The sequence below is a fragment of the Callorhinus ursinus genome, unplaced genomic scaffold (assembly GCF_003265705.2).
Source record: "Callorhinus ursinus isolate GAN/ISIS: 27379988/994484 unplaced genomic scaffold, GSC_fseal_2.0 scaffold4, whole genome shotgun sequence".
Taxonomy (NCBI): Eukaryota; Metazoa; Chordata; class Mammalia; order Carnivora; family Otariidae; genus Callorhinus; species Callorhinus ursinus.
In genome coordinates this window covers 32,545,791-32,563,697 of record NW_027397066.1, presented here as the reverse complement: position 1 = coordinate 32,563,697, position 17,907 = coordinate 32,545,791, and the positions used below count along the sequence as shown (strand labels likewise).

General features: G+C 39.6%; 1 protein-coding gene across 3 annotated transcripts in view; it reads left to right on the top strand.

The window, feature by feature from the left end:
* SMIM14 (small integral membrane protein 14) overlaps window positions 1–17,907 on the top strand; it is an 84,339-nt gene that overhangs the window by 44,598 nt on the left and 21,834 nt on the right. For all 3 annotated transcript variants that reach the window (XM_025887166.2, XM_073891552.1, XM_025887165.2), the window contains one exon: window positions 11,912–11,960. In XM_025887166.2, coding sequence (XP_025742951.1) covers window positions 11,912–11,960 — 49 coding nt within the window. The remainder of the gene's footprint in view (window positions 1–11,911; window positions 11,961–17,907) is intronic.

Genomic DNA, 17,907 nt, shown 5'->3' with positions numbered 1-17,907 from the left:
CTGTATTACAAATATGTATGTCTGGAATATATTAACCAGAATGTTAACAAAGAGTTACTGTGTGGTAGGATTTTGTCCATTTTGGTCACTACTCTATCCCTAAGAACTACTAGAACATTACAAACATAGAATCACTTTAGAATGTAAGAAATGTTCTGTATTTATGTTTTGAGGAAAGCCACAAGAATCTCACTGCTCAGAGATTTTCAAGCCAACCTTACCACTGTGAGCTGTGTGAGGTCTAGCTAGAGAAGACATTGACCCAACTGTTTAGTCATTGCTTTGAAAGTACTTTTGTGTTGTTGGTTTTAGAATTTTATTTTTTTTAAAGATTTTATTTATTTGAGAGAGAGAGAATGAGAGACAGAGCATGAGAGGGAAGGGGTCAGAGGGAGAAGCAGACCCCATGCTGAGCAGGGAGCCCGATGTGGGACATGATCCCGGCACTTCAGGATCATGACCTGAGCCGAAGGCAGTTGCTTAACCAACTGACCCACCCAGGCGCCCTAGAATTTCATTTTTTTAAAAAAAAGTACTGATAAATTTGATCATGCTTATTTCACAAACAGGCAGCTCTGTTTAATATTAAAAGGACTTTTCCCCTCTTGTCTGTATATTATTGCTATGATGCTATGATCTAAAAACATCCTGGGGTGCCTGGTTGGCTCAGTTGGTTAACTGATTGCCTTCGGCTCCGGTCATGATCCTGGAGTCCCGGGATCGAGTCCCACATCGGGCTCCCTGCTTAGCAGGGAGTCTGCTTCTCCCTCTGACCCTCCCCCGTCTTGGGCTGTCTCTCTCTCTCTCTCATTCTCTCTCTCAAATAAATAAATAAAATCTTTAAAAACAAAAATCCTGTGGGCCATGAACTGGGTTTTTAATATACATATTTAGTTTTATATATGTTTAATTATATCATTTAATCCTCACAATGCCTTAAGGTTCATGATGTTGGGTAGGTAGTTGGGCATGAACAAGGAGGGATAAAGGAGATGCTGGCCACACCCTCGCAGCCATCCCTGAGGGTTAACAGCCACACCTTCAGAGGCACCTCCAAGGGCTAACAGAACAGGAAAGGCCTAGCCACAGAGCTGGCTCTGAAGCCACAAGGGGACTTCCAAGAGCTGAGCAGGCATACAAAAGGTGCAGTTTGTCCTAAGGTCCAGGCAAAAACTCATTAGAAACTCATAAATATACAATACATAAGTAAATACAGTTACAACAGAATGCATCATGGGTAGGCAGATGCGCAGAAGCCAAAATGTTATAACCAGCTGTCAATCAAAAATGTCAATCAAAACCATATTTACATATACAAAAAGCAGGCTTAGAAGGCTGCAGCTAGAGCTTCTTGGGGCCATGGCCATTCTTGCTCCGGCAGTGACCTGCTTTCTCTCTTGAAAATGTATTATATAGGGGTGCCTGGGTGGCTTAGTTGGTTAAGCGACTGCCTTCAGCTCAGGTCATGATCCTGGAGTCCCAGGATCGAGTCCCAGATTGGGCTTCCTGCGAGCCTGCTTCTCCCTCTGACCCTCTTCCTTCTCGTGCTTTCTATCTCTCATTCTCTCTCTCTTTCAAATAAATAAATAAAATCTTAAAAAAAAAGAAAATGTATTATATATACTTGGTATCTACTCACTAAACTCTATCTCCCCATTCTCGTCTGGGGTCTCTAATTCTTTGGTTTATCTGGGACAGGAACCAAGCAGCCCAGTGACATCAATAGGTTATATTTATGTCTTTTATAGTTTGAAACTTTATAGAAAGTAACAGACACAGAATTTGAACCCAGATACCTCTGACTTTAAAGCTTCCCTTTTAACCACTGTTCTGTTCACCAGTGCAGAGGCAGCTCCTGTTCATGGAAAAGGAGGGGACTTCCAATATATGTGAGGTTCTTGAGCAGACATCAAAAAATAGCAAATAAGTTCTTGTTTACATATTGTCTTAGTTCGGGCCACTATAGCAAAATACCACAAACAGGGGACTTAAACAGCAAATATTTATTTCTCACAGTTTGGGAGTCTTGAAAGTCCAAGATCAAGTGCAGGCAGATTTGGTGTCTGGTGATAACTCTCTACTTGGTTGGCAGACAGTTGCCTTCTTGCTGTATCCTCACATGGCACGGAGAGAAGGGGAAGTCTCTGGTCTCTTCTAGGGCACTAGTACCATCATGGGGGCTTCACCCTTATGACCTCCTTTAAACCTGATTACCTCCCAAAGGCCCTGCTTCGAAATACCAATCACATTGGGGATTTAGGGCTTCAGCATATGAAGTTGGGGCACAAACATTCAGTCTCCATAACAGGTATATTTGTAATTCTTTTCAATAATTTTTTCCAAAGTAAGATTCCTCATAGAAGATGTTCTTTTTGTCGTTAGAATCTTCTCTTTGCTGTACGTTTTTCCCGTAGGCCTCTGACAGCCAAGGTTTTCTGTTAGGCTTCTGGGATATCCTAACAAATTATTTAGATTCTTCAGTGTTCCCTAACACGAAATCTCTGTGCCAGGTGATCTCTTTTATTCTTTCAGTCTCTTTTAATCTCTGTTTTCTGCCTTTTTCCCCAATTGAAGAAATTATTCTACTCATACTGTGCTGTCTCTGTGATTTTGGAAGCTAACTCACTTCAAGAACTTTCCATGACCGGGGCACTGGGGTGGCTCAGTTGTTAAGCGTCTGCCTTCGGCTCAGGTCATGAGCCCAGGGTCCTGGGATCGAGCCCCGTATCGGGCTCTCTGCTCAGCAGGGAGTCTGCTTCTCCCTCTCCCACTCCCCCTGCTTGTGTTCCCTCTCTCGCTGTCTCTCTCTCTGTCAAATAAATAAATAAAATCTTAAAAAAAAACAACAAAAAACTTTCCATGACCATCCTAGTTAGGTGGAGAGACCTAAATCTACTTTTATTTCTTTTCTGGGATCCTGGTATCAGTGTTAACATGAAAGTTTACCTGGACAGCAACTATTCGCCATAGATAGTCCACATGTGGTTCCTTCCTCAACCCCTCCATTGTCATACAGAAAATATTTGAAGTCTATGACCATCCTATAGATACATTTCTATTTCCTTCACATATTATCCTTGGTTTTCTTCTGTTTGTTTTCATAAATAGAGTCCTTTTGGAGTAGCCAAAATTAGCATCAATAGTTCCACTGTATTCTCCAAATAAGTCAAGAGAAAACTGAGATGTATTGTAAATTGGACCTTTGTTTAAAGAGTTCCATAAAAACAGTGGAATTCTCTTGTAATAAATAGGTGGTTTTTGAATTTTTTAAAGATTTTTTTTTTTTATTTGACAGAGAACATGAACAGGGGGAGCGGCAGGCAGAGGGAAAGGGAGAAGCAGGCTCCCTGCTGAGCAAGGAACCCGACGCAGGGCTTGATCCCAGAACCCTGAGATCATGACCTGAGCTGAAGGCAGATACTTAACTGACTGAGCCACCCAGGTGCACCTGGTTTTTTAATTTTTTAAAGACTGTAATTTATTCATCATAGTTGTTTGAATCTGAACACTGAATATATATTCCAAAACACTGGTTTGGAAAAACACTAAGTGTTGAATTAGGAATGTGGTCATGATACTTTGGCACCTCATTCATTATTCAGAGCCTGCAGCATTGCCTGCTTGTGAACATGAAGAGTGTCACCAGGAACTCAAAGAAGACCGGCCAGAAGAGCAGGATCCAACCACAGCTCTTGGTGAAATGTCCCAGAGATTCACTGCAGCTTGAACTAGGGATGAAGTGCTGCACTCAGCCAGGCTCCCAATGAATAAATTCTTCTCATTCTTGGTTGTGTGTGTGTGTGCACGCGCTTGTGCACATGGACATGCCCGCAGGCACTCATTTTTAATTTTCTTAAAGCTGAAGGAGCTCCTGCCTGCACAGCATGAGCCAAAGGGTTTATCCTTTCCTGCTGAAATCACTTCTCTCCCACTCTTCTGGCTTCCTTTACCTAGGAAAAATCACTTATTATGAACCAGCACGGCTTCCACATTAAACTGACATAATTTCTCTTTTTAATAATTATATGTGAATTAATTAATTTTCTAAAAACTTATATAGCAGGACAAATAGTACCTTACCATTTTTAATCATAGTCCCAAAGGGAAGCCTACTCTTTCTTCCCATGGCACTTTTTTCTTTTTTTTTTTTTTGAATAATTTCTATACCCAATGTGGGACTTGAACTCACGATCCCATGATCAAGAGTCACTTGCTGTATGGAGTGAGCCAGCCAGGCGCCTCAAGAGACCTCTCTTTTAGTGCAGAAGGAAAACATTGGCTATGTTGGTCTTAGAGGCTATTTAATAACTATACCTAGGGTTATTTTCACTTTAGTCTGAATTTGCTTCAGTTCAATTATACAGTACATTAGTTCATCAAGTAACCATTCAGAATTGTGCTTGAGAGAATGTAATGATAGGTTAACTAAAGTTAAGATAACAGAATTTTGTACATTGTAAAGTAGAATGAAATTGTGTTAAGAATTTTTTTTTTAAAGATTTTTTTATTTATTTGACAGAAAGATAGAAGCACTAGTAGGCCGAGAGGCAGGCAGAGGGAGAAGCAGCCTCCCCGCTGAGCAGGGAGCCCAATGTGGGACTCAATCCCAGGACCCCGGGATCATGACCTGAGCTGAAGGCAGCCGCCCAACTGACTGAGCCACCCAGGCGCCCTGAAATTGTGTTAAGAATTTAGACGTGGGGTGCCTGGGTGGCTTAGTTGTTAAGCGTCTGCCTTTGGCTCAGGTCATGGTCCCAGAGTCTTGGGATCGAGCCCCGCATCAGGCTCCCTGCTCCACCGGAAGCCTGCTTCTCCCTCTCCCACTCCCCCTGCTTGTGTTCCCTCTCTCACTGTGTCTCTCTCTGTCAAATAAATAAAATCTTAAAAAAAAAAAAAAGAATTTAGACTTCAGGTGGCATCACAGTTCGGGACTTCAAGCTCAATTACAAAGCTGTAATCATCAAGACAATATGGTACTCGCACAAAAACAGACAACGTACATCAATGGAACAGAATAGAGAGCCCAGAAATGGACCCTCAACTCTATGGTCAACTAATCTTCGACAAAGCAGGAAAGAATGTCCAGTGGAAAAAAGACAGTCTCTTCAACAAATAGTGTTGGGAAAATTGGACAGCCACATGCAGAAGAATGAAACTGGACCATTTCCTTACACCACACACAAAAATAGACTCAAAATGGATGAAAGACCTAAATTGTGACAGGAGTCCATCAAAATCCTAGAGGAGAACACAGGCAGCAACCTCTTCGACCTCAGCTGCAGCAACTTCTTCCTAGAAACATCACCAAAGGCAAGGGAAGCAAGGGCAAAAATGAACTATTGGGACTTTATCGAGATATAAAGCTTTTGCACAGCAAAGGAAACCGTCAGCAAAACCAAAAGACAACTGACAGAATGGGAAAAGATATTTGCAAATGACATAACAGATAAAGGGCTAGTATCCAAAATCTATAAAGAACTTATCAAACTTAACACCCAAAGAAAACTAATCCAATCAAGAAATGGGCAGAAGACATGAACATTTTTCCAAAGAAGACATCCAAATGGCCAACAGACACATGAAAAAGTGCTCAACATCACTTGGCATCAGGGAAATACAAATCAAAACCTAAAATTTAACAGGTCAGGAAATGACAGATGTTGGCAAGGATGCGGAGAAAGGGGAACCCTCCTACAGTGTTGGTGGGAATGCAAGCTGGTGCAGCCACTCTGGAAAACAGTCTGGAGGTTCCTCAGAAAGTTGAAAATAGAGCTACCCTATGATCCAGCAGTTGCACTACTGGGTATTTACCCCAAAGATACAAATGTAGGGACCTGAAGGGGTACATGCACCCCGATGTTTATAGCAGCAATGTCCACAATAGCCAAACTGTGGAAAGAGCCAAGATGTGCATCAACAGATGAATAGATAAAGAAGTGGTATATATACACAATGGAATATTATGCAGCCATCAAAAGGAATGAAATCTTGCCATTTGCAACAACGTGGATGGAACTAAAGGGTATCATGCTCAGCAAAATAAGTCAGTCAGAGAAAGATAAGTATCATATGATCTCACTGATATGAAGATTTTGAGAAACAAGACAGGATCATAGGGGAAGGGAGGGAAAAATAAAACAAGACAAAACCAGAGAGGGAGACAAACCATAAGAGACTCTTAATCTCAGGAAACAAACTCAGGGTTGCTGGAGTGGAGGGGGGTGGGAGGGATGGGGTGGCTGGGTGATGGACATTGAGGAGAATATGTGCTATGGGGAGTGCTGTGAATTGTGTAAGACTGTTGAATCACAGATCTATACCTCTGAAGCAAATAATACATTATATGTTAATAATAAAAAAAATGAATTTAGACTTTAGGGTGCCTGGGTAACTCATTCGGCTAAGCGTCTGCCTTCGGCTCAGATCATGATCCTGGGGTCCTGGAATGGAGCCCCACATCAGGCTCCTTGCTGAGTGGGGAGCCTGCTTTTCCCTCTGCCCCTCACTCGTGCTTGCTCTCTCCAGTGCTCGCTCGCTCTCTCAAATAGGTAGATAAAATCTTAAAAAAAAAGAATTTAGCCTTCAGAAAAAAAATTTATAATTGGGAGTTCATACTGGGTAGCTAGCTGACCTTCCCCAAACTCAAGTTTCGTCCATTGGTAAAATAGCAGTAATAAAACCTGCCTCCTTGGGGTGCCTGGGTGGCTTAGTCAGTTAAACGTCTGCCTTTGGCTCAGGTCATGATTCCAGGGTCCTGGGATCAAGCCCTACGTGGGGCTCCCTGCTCAGCAGGGAGCCTGCTTCTCCTGCTGCCTCTGTCCCTTCCTCCCCCCACTTGTTCTCTCTCTCTCTCTCTTTCTCCTCCTCCCCCCACGCATGTGCACTCTCAAATAAATAAATATATAAAGAAAAACTGCCTCCAGCCCTTGGTTGAAGATTAAAGAACACAACAAGTTGGGCGCCTGGGTGGCTCAGTCGGTTAAGCGACTGCCTTCGGCTCAGGTCATGATCCTGGAGTCCCAGGATCGAGTCCCACATCGGGCTCCCTGCTCAGCAGGGAGTCTGCTTCTCCCTCTGACCTTCTTCCCTCTCATGCTTTCTCTCTACCATTCTCTCTCTCTCTCCATAAATAAAAATCTTTAAAAAAAAAAAAAGAACACAACAAGTTAAAGTTCTTAGTACAGTACCTACCACATACGAGTTTCCAATATTTATTATTATCATAAATGTAATTATGTGAAAGTGTGCATATTTTAAGACTAGAAAAGAATACATGGGGCAGTGAGTTAATCCACATTAATTTCTAAGTATTCATAATGTTTTTATTGTAATATATATATTGTTTAAATTATAATAAATCACTTTAAAAGTAATTCGTAAATTTTAACATATTAAAATATTTTTATTTAAATGTATCTTAAATATTATATAATGAGAAAGTATTCCAGTTCCACATTGATGAACCATAAAGGTATCTGTTGCATATTGGTATGTCTAAGAGTTGGAGGCAGTCAGACAAATGACATCAATAGCATACTGTGATGATTTGAGCACATAGAGCGTTTGGTTCTGGGGTTAAGTACAACAGCTAAGTAATGTGGCTCTTATGCTCGAGCCACAGTAGCGTTGTGGTTCCTCATTGCCTTTCCTAGTTGTTTACTCTGCCTAGAATGCCCAGAATGCTCATCTGCACTATCATGTAGATAGCCCCTTAAGTGTTACCGCCTCTGTCTGCTGCCTGATTTAGATATAATGCTATCCTGTTTTTGTTCTCTACAAGGCTCTCTGACATTTTTGTGATATATTTATTTGTTAATTGTCTGACTTCCCCCATAAGACTGTATGATCTGCAACAGTAGAAACTTTGTCTTTTTCATATCATATCCTCAGTACCTAGAACTATACCTGGCACAGAATAGGCATTCGATAAATATTTTGAATAAGTGAACAAATGATTGTTGTGTCATTATTATTATGTAGATGTAATTCATGAGCATGTCACATTTCTATACGAACATTTTTATATAGCTACACAGAAATATTTGTTTTTTTCTCTTATCCCATGTGTTATTTTCTAGGTTCAGTGATTTAAGGGCAAGGTAGTAAGTATTTTAGGCTTCATGTCTCTATACTCACCTCAGCTGTTGTAGTGAAAGCAGCCATAGACAATATGTAAATGAATGAGTGTGGCTACGTTTTAGTTAAACTACAGGCATACCTCATTTTATTGCACTTTATTGCACTTTGCACAAACTGGGTTTTTTACAAATTGAAGGTTTGTAGCAACTCTGCATTGAGTCAGGTCTTATCAGTACCATTTTTCTATCTGCATTTGCTCACTTCGTGTCTCTGTGTCACATTTGGGTAATTCTTGTAATATTTCAAGCTTTATCATTATTGTTGTGTTTATTATGGTGATCTGTGGTCAGTAGTCTTTGATGTTACCATTATAATTGATTTGGGGGCACCATGAACTGCACCCATATAAGATGGCAAACTTAATACATAGATGTTGTGTGTTCTGACTGCTACACCAACTAGCTATCCACCCCCCTCCACCCCCCCATCTCTCTCCCTCTCCTCAGTCCTCGTTATTCCCTGAGACACAACTGTATTGACATTGGGTCAGTGAATAACCCTACGATGACCTCTAAGTGTTCAAGTGAAAGGAAGAGTCCCACATCTCACACTTTAATTTAAAAACTAGAAATGATTAAGCTTAGTGAGAAAGGCGTGTCAAAAACCGAGATAGACTGAAGGCTAGGCCTCTTGTGCCGGTTAGCCAAGCTGTGAATGCAAAAGAAAAGTTCTTGAAAGAAAATTAAAAGTTCTATTCCAGTGACCACATGAATGATAAGAAAGCAAAACAGCCTTATTGCTGATAATGGGGAAAGTTTGAGTGGTCTGGATAGAAGACCAACCAGCCACGATCTTCCCTTAAGCAAAAGCCTAATCCAGAGCAAGATCCTAACTCTCTTCAATTCCACGAAGTCTGAGAGAGGTGAAGAAGCTACAGAAGAAAAGTCTGAAGCTAACAGAGGTTGGTTCATGAGTTTTAAGGAAAGAGGTCATCTCTATAACAAAAAGGGCAAGGTAAAGTAAAGCCCCTGGTGTTGACCTGGAAGCTGCAGCAAGTTACCCAGGAGATCTAGCTAAGATAGTCAATGACAGTAACTACACTAAACAGTAGATTGTCAATGTAGATGAAACAGCTTCTATTGGAAGAAGACACCATTTAGGACTTTTCTTAGCCAGAGAGGAGAAGTCAGTGCCTGGCTTCAAAGGACAAGCTGACTGTCTTATGAGAGGCTAATGTAGATGGTGACTTCAAGTTGAAGCTAGTGCTCGTTTACTGTTCCCCAAATTCTAGGGTTCTTAAGAATTATTCTAATTCTATTCTGCTGGTACTCTATAAGTGGAACAACAAAGCCTGCATGACAGCACATCTGTTCACAGCATGGTTTACTGAGTATTTTAAACCCACCACTGAGACTTACTGCTCAGAAAAAAGAGATTCCTTTCAAAACATTACTGCTCATGGACCATGCACCTTGTTACTCAAGAGCTGTGATGGTAATCTGTGACAAGGTGAATGTTGTTTTCATGCCTGCTAACACAGCATCCAATCTGCAGCCCATGAATCAAGGAATCATTTTAGCATTCAAGGCTTATTACTTAAGAAAAACATTTCATCAGGTTAGAGCTGTCACACAGTGATTCCTCTGATGGATCTGGGTCATACAGTATTTATCTTTTTCTTTGTGACTTTCTTCACTTAGCCTATTGTCTTCAAGGTCCATCCATGTTGTTGCAAATGGCAAGATTTCGTTTTTTTTAAATGGCTGAATAATATTCCATTGTATATATATTTGCCACATTTTCCTTATCCATTTGTACATTGATGGACATTTAGATTGCTTCCATGTCTTGGCTATGGTAAATAATGCTGCAGTGAAGTGGGGGGGTACATATATTTTCAAATTAGTATTTTCCTTTTCTTCAGGTAAATACCCAGAAGTGGAATTGCTGAATCATATGGTGATTCTATTTTTAATTTTTTGAGGAACTTCCATACTGTTTTCCATAGTGGCTGCACCAGCTTGCATTCCCACCAACAGTGCACAAGGGCTCCCTTTTCACCACATCTTTGCCAATGCTTGTTTTTTGTCTTTTTGATAATGGCCATAGAATGTATAATTTTTAAAGAGGTTTTTGATTAATTCCTTTCATATTTAGGGCTAGGATATACAGCATATTTTTACATTAAGATCTGTTTTCCCATTTTAATTCAAGTAGGATGACTTTTAGGTACACACCAAAGCAAGTCCAGTCATCTTAGAGAACAGTTTACAAAATGATTTGTGTAGTTGTTAATTGCAGTAATTGTTTAGATGAGGTTGTAATTGGTGTGGCACAGTAGTTATAATAGCTAACATTCCTTGGGTTCTTACTACATTTCACATGCATTATCTATTTTAATCCTCCCTAGTACTCAAATATAGGTAGCATTATCCCCGTTTGCCAGGTGAGGAAACTAAAGCTTAGAAGTGTTAAAGACCTTGCCCAAGGCCTTGAAACTCTAGAAAGTTGCAGTTTCAGACTTGAAGTGCAGGTCTTTCTGCAGAACTCATACTTAACCAGCTAGGCACAACCGCTCCATTGTTGCTTGCTTTCTTTCTTTTTTTTTTTTTTTAAAGATTTTTTTTAAATTTATTTATTTGAGACAGAATGAGAGAGAGAGAGAGAGCACATGAGAGGGGGGAGGGTCAGAGGGAGAAGCAGACTCTCCGCCAAGCAGGGAGCCTGATGCGGGACGCGATCCAGGGACTCCTGGATCATGACCTGAGCCAAAGGCAGTCGCTTAACCAACTGAGCCACCCAGGCGCCCTCCGTTGTTGCTTTCCCAAGCAATGAGTCATTGCTGTAATGGAGGGAGGGTGTTATTACATAGTAACAAAGCTGATTTGAAAAGTTACATGCTCCTCATTCTCTTTGATTTATCATATTATTTCTTTTTTTTTTTTAATTTATTCATGAGAGACAGAGAGAGAGAGAGGGAGGCAGAGGGAGAAGCAGGCTCCCAAGGAGCAGGGAGCCCGATGCGGGATTTGATCCCAGGACCCTGGGATCATGACCTGAGCCGAAGGCAGACGCTTAACCATCTGAGCCACCTAGGCTCCCCATATTATCATTTCTAAACATCCTAAAATGCCTCAGCATAGGGTGAACATAAAAGGATGATGTTTACGATCGGTTTTTTCTTTTTAAATTTTCTTTTTAAAATTGATAATCACATTATTCCAAAATTAAATTTTGTAAAAAGATAGACATTAAAAACTTTAGCTTTCATCTCTGTCAGAGTCTGCTCCTCCATCCTCTCTCAACTCCTGTGGTATCCATTTTTATTAGTTTCTTATTTATCCAGCCACTGTTTATGCAGATATAAGCAAAAAGGGAAAAAATATGTTGCTCCCTTTCAAAGATGAACTTTCTACAAATAGAATCTGTTTTTTCTCTATCTGCTTCTAATTGTCAATGAGAAAAAAAATCTCATTAACAAAGTTTACTCTTTCTAGTAGTCTTTCTCTACAGTTTAGTGCTTTTCCTTTGAGAAGTCTAAAACATGCAGCAGGAGTTTCTGTCACAGGTGATTTTTTTTTTTTAAATTCCTTAATTTAGATGAGTGAATTACACTAGATCACAGTATATTTGAAAATTATTTTGAGTAGAAAAAAGTCCCCCAAAGCTGGACTGCTCTTCAATGTAGTCTGTGTTTGTATTTGATTCTGAAAGTACAGTATATCTACTATGGTAGTATTCATTAAAAAATAAAACATGATTTTTCTAATAAAGATTATCCATTTTTGGTTAAGTCCAATGGCTAACTTTCCTTTCTTCTTATTCATTGTAGTTGAGGCAGTCCCAGTCCTACTGCACAGACACAGAATGTCTTCAGGAATGTAAGTAATGGTGAGACAGGAGGAACCTTGGCATTGGGGGCAGAATTAGAGGACCGATAACTGTGAATATTTGTTGGAAATTTTTCTTACAGTTTGCTGTTTAAGGAAATGGTTTTCAATAATGTATTTCCTACTTAAATATTTCATTTTTTAACTTAAAAATTTTTTTTTTGCCTCGAAAAACTCTGGTCGTTGAAGAAAATTTTAAAATCATAGATAAGAAAAAACTTCCACAATACTAAAAGATAACCATTATTGACAGCTTGGTGCAGAACCTTTCAGACCTTTTTCTTGGCAAACATATGTGTAACAGTGCACTTTTAGCTGGTTGAACCGGACCATCAAGGCTGCTAGCACAAACCTCTCACCCTTTCTCTAGCATCTCTTTGCATCTGTTGGCAGCTTTGGGAACTTCTGAATGAAGGAAGGAAGCCATTCTTTCCTATGGTTTGGAAACTTTGGGCCTTTTGGCTCTGACATTGTCATTCTCGAGAGAGCATAGGCAGTTGGGAGGTTTCTTAATGTGGCTTTTTGGGCAGTGTTGATGGTAAAGTGAGAATGAGAGCAGGAAGATGGATCCTGCATTGTGAATATAGCTGAGAGACTTGGTGGCTATTTTTTTTTTTTTAGATTTATTTTAGGGAGGGAGTGAGCATGTGTGTCTGTGAGTAGGGGGAGGGGCAGGGGGCGAGGAAAAGGGGAGAGAATCTCAAGCAGACTCCCCCCTGAGCATGGAGCTGATTTGGGGCTCAGTCTCACAACCCCTAGGATCATGACCTGAGCCAAAACCCAGAGTTGAAGGCTCAACCGAATGAGCCACCCAGGTGCCCCTAGATTTGGTGGCTGTTAGGTGAGACATCTTTTTTTTAGGACACAAATGACTTGGGGGGAATTAATAACTAACATTTAAGCCAGTTCTGTCTTAGACCATAATTTGACTAAGAATAGAAGTATGATATTAATAGGAGGGTGAAACCTGGCACAGTTAATTTCAGATACACTTACGAAAATGGGATACTTTGTATGTGTTGTTTTTCACTACTGTATTATAAACATATCAGTATATATTTATCTTAAAAAATAGTAACTGACTAAATAATAGTACTTTATGGGGCTATACCAGTGTTTGTTTATTTTTTTTTAAAGAAGATTGATTTTAGAGCCTGAGCGCCTGCGAGCAAGTGGGGGAGGGGCACAGGGAGAGGGATAGAGAATCTCAAGCAGACTCCCTGCTGAGTGTGGAGCCCGACTTGGGGCTTGATCTCATGACTGTGACATCATGACCTGCGCTGAAATCAAGAGTTGGATGCTTAGCTGACTGAGCTACCCAGGCGCCCCAGGATATACCAGTGTTTAAATTATTTCCTTTTGTTAGAATCTTAGGCTGCTGATACATCTTTTGCTATTACAAATAATAGTTGAACAAACATCCTTTGTATGCACATTTTTTAATTAATTAAATTGTTTTTTACTTTTTCTTTCCACTTTACCTTCTCCTACCCTTCACCTCCCTCTGGCAACCACCAGTAGTTTCTTTGTGTCTGAGAGCTTGTTTTGTTTTGTTAGATCCACATATAAGTGAGATAATGTGGTATTTGTCTTTCTCTGTCTTGCTTATTTCACATCCATCCATGTTGTCACAAATGGCAAAATTTCATTATTTTTTATGGCTGAATAATATTCTATTGTGTATATATATACTGCAAGTTCTTTTTCCATTCATTCATTGATGGACACTTAGATTGTTTCCATTTCTTAGCTATTGTAAATAGTGCTGCAGTGAACATGGGCGTGCATATATCTTTTTGAATTAATGTTTTCATTTTCTTTGGAAAAAACCAAGAAGTGGAATTGCTGGATCATATAATGGTAGTTCTTGTTTAAATTTTTTGAGGAACCTACATACTGTCATAGTGGCTGTACCAATTTACATTCCTACCAATAGTGCACAAGGGTTCCTTTTCTCTGTCTCCTCACCAACACTTATGTCTTGTCTTTTGGGTAATAGACTTTCTAACAGGTATGAGATGATACCTCATTATGGTTTTGTTTGCATTTCCTGATAATTAGTGATTTTGACTTGTTGGCCATCTGTGTCTTCTTTGGGAAAATGCCTATTCAAGTCTTCTGATGATTTTTAAATCAGATGGTTTGTTTTTGCTATTGAGTTGTATGGGTTCTTTATATATTTTGGATATTAACACCTTATATATGATTTGCAAATATTTTTTTTTAAAGATTTATTTTAGAGAGAGCACATGCTCAGTGGGAAGGGGCAGAGAGAAAGGGAGAGAGAGTCTTAAGCAGACTCTTTGCTGAGCATGGAACCCAACGCAGGGCTCGATCTCATGACCCTGAGATCGACCTGAGCTGAAACCAAGAGTTGCATGCTTAACTCACTGTACCACCCAGGCACCCCCCCCCTTTTTTTTAAAGAGCAAATATTTTCTTGTATGCAGTAGGTTACCTTTTTATTTTGTTGGTTGTTTTCTTTGCTGTGCAGAAGTCTTTTAGTTTGGGGCACCTGGGTGGCTGAGTCAGTGAGGCATCTGCCTTTGACTCAGGTCATGATCTTAGGGTCTTGGGACTGAGCCCTACAGGGAGCCTGCTTCTCCCTCTCCCTCTGTCTGCCACTCCGCCTGCTTGTGCTGTCTTTCTCTCTGTCAAATAAATAAATAAAATCTTAAAAAAAAAAAGTCTTTTAGTTTTTATTAGTCCCACTTGTTTATTTTTGCTTTTGTTGGTTTTACTTTTGGTGTTAGATTCATAAGGTCATTGACAAGACCTTTGTCAAGGAGATAATTTGCCTGTATTTTCTTCTAGGAGTTTTGTGGTTTCAGGTCTACTTTCAAATCTTTGATCCATTCTGAGATAATTTTGTGTATGGTATAAGATAGTGGTCCGGTTTCATTCTTTTGCATGTGGCTGTCCAGTTTTCTAATACCATTTATTGAAGAGATTATCCTTTCCCCATTGTATATATTTTTTTAAAAGATTTTATTATTTATTTGACAGAGATAGACACAGCAAGAGAGGGAACACAAGCAGGGGAGTGGGAGAGGGAGAAGCAGGCTTCCAGCGGAGCAGGGAGCCCAGTGCGGGGCTCGATCCCAGGACCTTGGGATCATGACCTGAGCCGAAGGCAGACGCTTAATGACTGAGCCACCCAGGCGCCCCTCCCCATTGTATATTTTTGACTCCTTTGTTGTAAATTAATTGATCATATATGCATGTTCATTTCTGGGCTCTATTCTATTCCACTGAGATTGTGTGTGTGTGTGTGTGTGTGTGTGTGTGTGTGTGTGTGTGTGTAGAGTGAGAGAAAGCAAGAGTCAGGGGTAGAGGGAGAAACAGGCTCCCCACTGAGTAGGGAGCCAGAAGGGGGGCCCGATCCCAGAACTCTGGGATCATGACCTGAGCCAAAGGCAGGCACTTTACAACTGAGCCACCCAGGCACCTCTGGGTGTCTTATAGTTTCAACATACAGGTCTTTCACTTCCTTGGTTAAATTAATTCCTAGGTATTTTATTCTTTTTGATGCAATTATAAATGATATTATTATTATTATTTTTAAAGATTTTATTTATTTTTTGACAGAGAGAGACACAGCGAGAGGGGGAACACAAGCAGGGGGAGTGGGAGAGGGAGAAGCAGGCTTCCCGCAGAGCAGGGAGCCCAATGCGGGGCTCGATCCCAGGACCTTGGGATCATGACCTGAGCCGAAGGCAGACGCTTAACGACTGAGCCACCCAGGTGCCCAAATGATATTATTTTTTTAATTTCTCTTTTTGCTAGTTTGTTATTAGCATATAGAAACACAACAGATTTGTGTATTGATTTTGTATCTTACAATATTACTGACTTTGTTTATTCTAACATCTTTTTTGATGGCATATTTAGGGTCTTCTATATATAATGTCATCTGCTAATAGTGACACTTTTACTTCTTTCTTTTAAATTTGGTTGCCTTTTATTTCTTTTTCTTACCTAATTGCTCTGGCTAGGATTTCCAATGCCATGTTGAATAAAAGTGGCCAGAGTGAACATCTTTGTCGTGTTCCTGATTTTGGAGGAAAAGGTTTCAGGTTTCACAGTTAAGTATGGTGTTAGCTGTAGGCTTTATTATGTTGAGGGACATTTCCACTTTGTTGAGAGTTTTTGTCATAAATGAATGTTTAGTTTTGTCAAACGCTTTTCCTGTATCTATCGAGATGAACATATGATTTTTATCCTTAATTTTTTAATGTAGTATATCACATTGACTGATTTGTTGATGTTGAGCCAACCTTACATCCATGGAGTAAATCCCACTTGATCATCATGTATGATCTTTTTAATGACTTGTTGAATTCCATTTGCTAATATTTTGTTGAGGATTTTTGCATCTGTGTTCATAAGGGACATTAGCCTGTAACTTTTTTTCTTGTGGCATCCTTGTTGGTTTTCATATCAGGGTAATGTTTGCTTCATAAAATGAGTTTAGTAGTGTTAACTCCTCTTCTATTTTTAGATGAGTTTGAGAAGTACTGTATTAATACTTCTTTAAATCTTTGGTAGAACTCACCAGTGAAGCCATCTGGTGCTGGACTTTGTTGGGAGGTTTTTGATTACTGATTCAGTCTCCTTACTAGTTATCAGTCTGTTCAGATTTTCTGTTTCATGATACAGTCTTGTTTTATCATGCAGGCTCTATGTTTCTAGGAATTTATTCATTTCTTCTAGGTTCTCCAATTTGTTGGGTGTATGATTATTCATAGTAATCTGTTGTGATCCTTTATATTTCTTTAGTATCAGTTGTAACATCTCCTCTTTCATTTCTGATTTTAGTTAAGTCCTGTCCCTCTTTTTTTGGTTAGTCTGAATAAATATCAGTTTTGTTTATCTTTTCAGAGAATCAGCTCTAAGTTGTATTGATCTTTTCTGTTAACTTTTTCTTTTTTTTTTAGATTTTATTTATTTATTTGACAGAAAGAGACACAGTGAGAGAGGAAACACAAGTAGGGGGAGTGGGAGAGGGAGAAGCAGGCTTCCCACCAAGCAGGGAGCCCAATGCAGGGCTTGATCCCAGGCCCCTGGGATCATGACCTGAGCCGAAGGCAGACACTTAACGACTGAGCCACCCAGGCGCCCCTGTATCATTTATTTCTATTCTAGTCTTTGTTATTTCCTTACATCTACTGACTCTGGGCTTCATTTGTTCTTTTTTTTAATAGCTTTTGAGGTGTAAAATTAGATTGAGACTTTTCTTATTTCTTGAGGTGGGCATTTATTACTGTGAACTTCCCTCTTAGAACTGCTTTTGCTGCATCCCATAAAATGTTATATTTCCATTTTTGTTTGTTTTGGGATATTTTTTGATTTTATAAAAATTTTTTCTGGGGTGACTAGCTGGCTTAGTTGGTAGAGCATGTAACTTTTGATCTCAGGGTCCTGAGTTCAAGCCCCATGTTGGGTATGGAGCCTACTTTCAAAAGTAAAAATAAATAGGGAGGATGAGCAAGATGGTGGAGGGGTAGGAGACCTAAATTTCGTCTGGTCCCAGGAATTCAGCTAGATAACTATCAAACCATTCTGAACACCTATGAACTCAACAAATCGAAGAAGAGCAGCAACTCTCTGAACAGAATAGCAACCACTTTCTGGAAGATTCATATTCTATGCCTTCATTGTAGTTAAACTTATTTTTGGTATATATGTAAGTTGTTATCTCTTTAAAATTTTGGGATACAGTTTCTTCTAACAGACCAAAATATACCCTAAATCTCTAGTGTATGGCTTTGTTCTAGTCTCCTGCCTGATCACATTCTCTCCCTTTTTTAAAAAATTTCTTTCTTTTTTCAACCAATTTCTTATCAATTCCTTTTATAAAATCTTTTATAATTTTCATCTTTACAGTCATATTTCATCCCTTCATTGTATTTACCCTTATTTTTGTACATATATAAGT